Source organism: Austrofundulus limnaeus, unplaced genomic scaffold (assembly GCF_001266775.1).
Source record: "Austrofundulus limnaeus strain Quisiro unplaced genomic scaffold, Austrofundulus_limnaeus-1.0 Scaffold370, whole genome shotgun sequence".
Taxonomy (NCBI): Eukaryota; Metazoa; Chordata; class Actinopteri; order Cyprinodontiformes; family Rivulidae; genus Austrofundulus; species Austrofundulus limnaeus.
The window spans coordinates 284,346-292,191 of NW_013952772.1; the positions used below are offsets into that span (position 1 = coordinate 284,346).

Here is a 7,846-nt window from a genome sequence, read left to right on the forward strand (position 1 = left end):
GAACAGGTGGAATTTACGCAGCTCATTTACACACTTTTCCTGAAGATAGAAGAGTTTGTTGAATCTGACGTGACATGTTCGTACGAACTCTTTGTACGAACAAAAGTAAGAGAAATTTAGGATAAGAATACGAACAGGTTCTTGCATGAGGCCCAATTTTCTTATTCTGCAAATGTGTTTCTATCTTTACTTTTGAGCGTTAACTCTTCTTTCGGAAAATCCAAAAACCACCTCAAGCGAGCGTAAAAACATTACAAAATTGAGGAAGTTTATGCAAATTTAGCCATTTCCATCCACCTTCTCTATAATGTGATGCTTCAAAATGTGCATAAAAAACATTGATGGAAACCAGTGTGAGCAGGAAGAATAAACTACTTCAGAAAGAAATGAAATCTATTAGGAACAAAACACGTGAGCTAAAAATAACCTAATGTAACAGAAATTCTTTGACCTCCTAAAACAACAGTGAGGTTTTGTATTTCTTTTATTAAATTAACTGGTTTTTGCTGCAACAATAAATCAGCAGCAAACAGTTTTTCCAAAAGGAAATAAGAAATTCTGACCCGTGACTGGAACAGAACCAAACAGGACAAATAACAGAAAGAGGAAAAATGATGTTAAACTGCTACAAACTGACCCTTTAAACCAGGGGTGGGCAATCCTGGTCCTGGAGGGCCGCAGCCCTACATGTTTTACATGTTTCCTGCTCCAACACACCTGATTCAGTCACTGAGCTACCTCTTCATGTTCTGCAGTACGGAGGACCGACACTGACATAATTAGAAATAAAAACAGAAACATGTAAATGAACCTTTAAATAAATAAATACATTTAAAATGCACCAAATAAATTAAAAAGGAAAACTTTATCTCATGTTTTATATTTTAATTCACCTTCATTTTTATTTGTCCAGCTTAGTTCCAATAAATTATATATTTAACACACAATTTAAATTTTAATGTTTTTTAATATATATTTTTCATAGTTTTTCCTTTTTCTTGGACAAGAATTTGTGTCTCTTGAATGCTTAAATTGAATGTTTTTATATTTTTTCCAACAAGTCTTTTTATTTCTATGTGTTGCATGCATGTGCTGCCGCAGTTTAGTTTAGTTAAAAATAAATACACAGGTGATGTTTTCCTCCTTGCCTTTGTTTGAAACTAAACTTTAAACTTTAAGCTAAACTGAGGCAGCAGCTGGAAAAATTATAAAAATAATTAAGTATAAACATTTAAGACACACAAATGCATGTACAAATAAAAGGAAAAACAATTAATATATATTTTAAAAAACAGTAAAATTTAAATTGTGTTCAAATGTTTAGTCTAATTTATTGGAACTAACCTGGAAAAATAAATATGAAAGTCAATTAAAATATAAAACAGGAGATAAAGTTCTCCTTTTTTAATTTAATTGGTGCATTTTAAGTGTATTTATTTAGTGGTTCATATAATCCTGATTTTATTTCTAATTATGTCAGTTTTGGTCCTCCGTACTGCAGAAGCCTGATAATCATCTACTCTTTCATATCAGGTGTGTTGGAGCAGAGAAACAAGTAAAACCTGCAGAGCTGCGGCCCCCCAGGACCAGGGTTGCCCACCCCTGCTTTAAACCCTCTCATGTTCATGTTTGATGACTCTAAAGAGTTTCTGCTGCTGTGAATCATAAAAACACAGATTATTTTTGTCCACAGACAAAGAGTGGTTTCTGCTTTCTCCATCTTTAAGTTGTATCTGTTATAAAAAGAGACAATAATCCCAGATGGAAGTGAGGTAGCACATTTTATTAATCCTCTTCTACTTCGCTGACATTTAAGAACCAACAAGTTTTCTGTGTTTTACTAAAAGTCACGTTTTCCAAACGTCAGCCTGTTCTACAAACTGAAACAACAATCCAATCAGCTGCTGTTTTTACTCCTTCCTACAGGAAATGAAATGTTTTTGTCAGATAAAACTGAACCAGTTTTGTGTCTAATTAAAATGTAATTTGTTTTGTTGCTATCTTAAATGAAGTAACTCATTTAGTGACGTTATTTCCTAATAAAAATTATAACCTCTGAAAAACATATTAAGATAAAAATTAAATGAATTAATAGTTTGCTTCCCTTTGCTCCATAGTGCACATATTTGAATTCTAATATTTTATTTCCTGATTTATGAGTACTGAAACAAACAAATTAGCACATGCAGTCCCACACATTTATGATGTAATCTCAGCTGACATAAATGTCGTTTACATAACTCACTTACATTAAGATGTTTAAACGGGCCGGTCACTCACAGAACAACTGGAAGCATTATTTCTGCCAGGATGCAGAGATATGATCAGCTTTTATATGTTATAATATTTCTGTTCTTTACAAAGATTAAAGCTGTGTTTAATCTACTGATTTAATAATGTTGAGCTGTTATACTGGCTCAGAGCTTTGTGTACAAAACACTTTTCTTCCTGAATCACCTCGTCTTGATAAACTACAAACTGTGAAAAGTTCAATAAACATCATATTAAGCCCAGAATTTGACACACAAAAACCATCCAATTACCTGGAACACACGGCCAAGTGGTGCTTGGCACTGATGGGAGTTTCTGCTCTTTATCTTCTTCTCTTAAAAATATTGTGAAATTTTCTGCTCAAAAGAGTAAAGAGTCTGAAAGATAATCTTCTCGTCTTTATGGGATTTAGCCAAGCAGCACCTGTGTGCTTTTATTTTTTATTTTCTGTACAACGAACAGTAACAGCAGGACCGAGGGCTGGGCGATTATTGATCGAGGAATAATTCAGGTGGATCACAGAAATGTGCGCGACGACAACAGCCAATCAGAATCCACCTTCTCCTGCTCCACTTCTGTTAACAAGATGCTAAAGAAACGCAGAATTGACCAAACAAAATGTAATCCAGTATAAAACACTGAATCTCACAGAGTTTGCTTATTTGGGCAAGTTTCTGAGGTATTTTGGCCGCTGTTGCTTCCTGTACCTGCTGTTACCTGCTAACAGACGTGAGGCGTCCCCTCCTGACGCAGAGAGAGTCCTCCAAATATATGAAGCGGTCTTAGAGTAACATTTAAAAAAAAAAGGTAACATTTAGGACAGAACAATGTCCCAGCGGTTCTTCATTTATCTGGAGAAGAACTTTTCTGTACGTTTTATCGGCACACGATGGGCAGGATGAGACATGAAGACCACTTCCTGTCTGAGTCTCATCACAAACAGCAGCTGAGAGACGCTGCAAACTCCTGAACACTCAGAGGCTGCGAGTTTATCGAAGATTTTTTCCTGTCTGCAGAATCAGATATTCTTTCAGAAAAAATGAAACAGTGTTGTTTGTTGTTTGATAAAGCTCTGTAAACAGGAAGGGTGGGGGGGTCCTTCTATAACAAAAGTAAATAATGAGCTGAGACCCTATTCAGTTGGAAAGTGTGCACAAAATGTTGCTGTTTGTAGGTTTATGTTTCTTTATGACATTTTTAATGTGAAATTCAATTCTAAAACTTGGATTTTACAAAAGGATAACTTTATTAATGTGTGATTCTATGATTTACACACAAATGTTTTTTTTCTTGGTAAAAACCATTTTAAATATCTAACAAAATGTTCTACTGAACCACAGCTATTTGTTATATGAGTGAAGGTGAAATAAAAGCCATTATTTGTTTTTTTCTGTAGATATTTATTTGTTAAATTATATTTCAGTCCCTTTTTAGGTTAACAAAAAGTTGTGCTACGGTATTAATCGAGATAGGACAATATGAAAAAATTAATGGTGATCTTTTTTTTTTGCGATATGGCCCAGCCCTAGCAGGACCTGAACACTTCCACCATGATTGTTTCAGTTGTTCCTGTGTGATCAGACCTTTAGGATCAGTGATGGTAATCAGGCAGACCTGACCCTCTTCTGAAGGTCTGGAAAGACCCAAACAGGAGGGAGGCCCATCACTTGAGTTTGTGGCAAAAGCTTTTCTCCTTAAAAAATATTGTTAAATCTCATCTGGTCTCAGGAAATAAAAGTCTTGTTCCATGCCTATTTATAGAAGAGTTTGCTCCTGGTGCTTCCTGGCACCTCTCCTAACATCATCCAAAGTGTTTTTAACAGCAACAGACAGCCAAGTTCACCTCCTTCTGGCAACGAGAACATGAGTGTTGGAACATCTGTGGCTGCAGTAAACAGCCTGAATCTCTGAGTCACGTACCTCGACAGGGGGCAGCGGTGCAATAAACATTCCTCCCGCTACTGGATTCGAACCGGCAGCCCTCCAGTCTCCGCCCCAGTACAAGTAGGGGGAGGGGGAGGAGGCGGCGGGTGAGTGGGGCAGGGTGAAGGACAAGGAGGGGGAGAGAGGAAGAGAGCGGGCCAACGGGGGCGTGCCGGACCCTTTCTTGGAGCCTTTTTGCTGCTGCTGCGGGCAAAAGGCGTGGGGAGGGGGGACGGCCAGGGACAGGGGGAACGGGTGAGGCGGGGTGCCGCTGACCCGTCTGCCACAGGTGTGCGATGGGCCGAGGGCGGGGTGGGGGACAAGGGACAGCGAGAGGGACGGAGGCAGCGAGCGAGGCCGAGGACAGGCAGGGTTACTCACGGATTGTCGGAAGGGTTGAAGGGGGGCAGTGGGAGGGACCTCCATGCTGGGTTGCTTCCCAGTGGCTATGCTCTTCCTCCGGAGGCGGTGATCTGCAGGGGGAAGAGGAGGTTTATCAGTAAGATATCATACCTCAACATGGAGAGGAATACAGCGAAGCTGGTGCAAGGACAGGAAGTTCATGTTGCAAGACTGAGATAAACGTGAAGGACACGAAAAGAAACGTCAGATAAACAAATTAAAGCATTTATTGACAACAAAATTAATATTCAGATGCAGTGGTGGGCACAAGCCTGCTAAAGCGCAAATCTGCTAATTGCGGACCTAAATATTTCATTTGCGCTTTAGCGGACTTACTAATTTTTATAATTCATAAGCGGATTTACGCTTTCTAAAATTAAAATGCAGTACCACTAATAACTAATTATCTACCAGTCACCATTATGTTGAACAGCAGAAGGTATGACTGTCAATGAATCACAACACATGTGATCTATCCAACAGCACCCCTCCCAGATAAACACACTTATTGTGAAGGTATACATCCTGCTGACTGTCGCTTTGAGCCACGGTTCTCATTTCCCACAATGCTTTGTGTCTGCTTGCGTAGCAGGAAGGCAACAGCAAAAACAGTAAACGTTTGTAATCTATACTAAAATTTTGTATGTATTGATTTATTTTACTTTACAATCGGAGCTCTATTAAAAAAAAAATAAAGTTTAAACGCTGGAGCTCAAAAGCAATCAGCTAACGGTGTTAGAGACTCAGAAATGATTTAAAGATGTTTCGCTGGTGAAGACTGACATCTAGTGGTCAACTGGAGCAACTACATGGAAAACTTCCTAATCCAGGTAGAAAAAAATCAAAAAGAAAAAATCAGTAGGTCCTCTGGATGGTTCTTCTGTAGTGAAACGTTTCGTCTCTTCTCAAAGAGACTTCTTCAGTCTGATGAGCTTCAGGTGAACTGGAAACCTTTAAAATCCAATGGAAACATGAAAAACTTTAAAATCCAATCGAAACATGAAAAACTTTAAAATCCAAGCTCTTATTTTTGAAGGGAAGATACTAGTTTCCTGTTCCCCATGCTTTCGTTTCCCGTCAGTCCGTCTTGTACCCAGAATGCATCGCTTCAGTTTTCTAATAAACAGTTTTAAAATTACTTTATTGATGCTTCTTTAATGAAAAATCTACAACAAACAAAAGAAAAAGACAAAGAAGCAGCCGAACTAGCAATCCTCAACAACTTTTTAAAGAAGCAGCCGAACTAGCAATCCTCAACAACTTTTTAAAGAAGCAGTCGAACTAGCAATGCTGAACAACTTTTTAATTTTTACACCATGAGCCAAAGGTCTGTTTCAGGAAATCAGATCCCCAGCAATCAGCGGATGTAGGATTAAGCTGTACAAGGGTTCATACACCGCTAGTTGGCAGTGTTGTGCATATTGTATATGAATTGTCAGCTAGAGAAAGTCAAATTGAACTTGTGCTTTAAAATTAGCTTCCGCTAATTTTTCTATGACATAAGTGTTTTTAAAGTTGTGGACCTAAATATTTTCATGAGCGCTTAAGAAATTGCGGAGCTAATTTTTGAATTAGCACTTCCCACCACTGCTCAGATACTATCTCACTGGAACAGAAAAAAACATCGCAAGCCTCTGTGAGTCACAACAGGAAGTTGAGAATCATCAAGAACATCTCAGTGAGATGTCATCGTTTCATAGAGGCTAGAGATCCAGACAGAAATAACACCATAAAGTCACAGTGCAGGGCTGTGGAACAACCTCAACACACACATCTGTCTCACTGCAGCTCAGCCCAAAAGGACTGAACCACTACAAACATAGATTTTCTGTCTGAATGTCAGATGAGGCAAATGTTAACAGTCTGAATGCAGTAAGGAGGAAATGGAAGATGCACAGCTAAAGCACATCTGACAAACAAAGCATTTATTGACATCTGCTGGGGAGTTAAAGCCACACTGACCTGCCTAACACTTAAAAAGACAAAGTGTGATCGTACGAGGTCGGCAAAACCCACAGGTCACGAGCAACCTTCGTCAAAAGTCAGAGTATTTGTGTGAAGTTCATTTGGGTTTCACCTGTTCAGGTCTCCATCACTGTACCAGCTTCAATTATTTATCCAAAGCACTACAATATATCAGTTTCCTCAAAGCAAATTCCTGCGCAGGAACTTCATGGTGAAAGTATTTTTATGGCAGCCAGTGTAGAAAAAGCCATTGTGTTTCACTGAGCAGAAGAAAAACTATCACTACTGGACTATCAATCAATAAACGGCCTCTCCTCCAGGTGCATTTGGGAGACAAATTAAAGGAAATGGCTGAACTTTTGACCGCTACTTTGAGTTTGTTATTCAGTGGAGGTTATTGTACTGCCATGTGTTAAATCCAGGATGACAATTTCCACATCTATATGATATGAAAAGGAAACCAAAAAACTGGTAAGTGTGAAAATGGAGGCTTTCGTAATCACTAAATAAAAGATCTCGTTGGGAGTTTAGGAGTAGTTTGTTTAAAATCAAATGACATCAAAGGATCCTGCCTTGAGCATCCTGGTTCTATATAAGGTGCTATCTTATTTACCAAGTCAAAACTCATTTTTAGATATCTAGATTGTGATTACTGATAGTTAGATGAAGCTGATTTTATGTTAAAAATGGCCTGCCATACTACTGCTGATTTACATTTACCTCTGAAATACAGTAGGGTCTGGGAATGACATAATACACACACATTTTCCAGTTGTAACTCGGAAAGCCAGTAGGATGTGCTCAGTGACCAGGCTAAATGCTATAAGCTATACAAGTTTATAACAATGCTATATGCTATAAGCAATACAAGTTTATAACAATGCTATATGCTATTAGCAATACAAGTTTATAACAATGCTATAACAATACAAGCATATAACAACGCTATATACTATTAGCAAATCAAGTTTATAACAATTCTATATGCTATTAGCAATACAAGTGTATGACAATGCTATAACAATACAAGCTTATAACAATGCTATATACGTTTAGCAATACAAACTTACAGCAATGCTACATACTATTAGCAATACAAGTTTATAACAACGCTAAATACTATTAAAAATACAAGTTTATAACAAAGCTATAACAATACAAGCTTGTAACAATGCTATATGCTATTAGCAGTACAAGTTTATAACAATGCTATATGCTATTAGCAATACAAGTTTATAACAATGCTATATGCTATTAGCAATACAAGTTTATAACAATGCTATAT

The 7,846-nt window shown here is 37.8% G+C and overlaps 1 protein-coding gene across 3 annotated transcripts in view; it reads right to left on the bottom strand.

The window, feature by feature from the left end:
- syngap1b (synaptic Ras GTPase activating protein 1b) overlaps window positions 1–7,846 on the bottom strand; it is a 222,439-nt gene that overhangs the window by 55,726 nt on the left and 158,867 nt on the right. For all 3 annotated transcript variants that reach the window (XM_014023448.1, XM_014023447.1, XM_014023449.1), the window contains one exon: window positions 4,192–4,667. In XM_014023448.1, coding sequence (XP_013878902.1) covers window positions 4,192–4,667 — 476 coding nt within the window. The remainder of the gene's footprint in view (window positions 1–4,191; window positions 4,668–7,846) is intronic.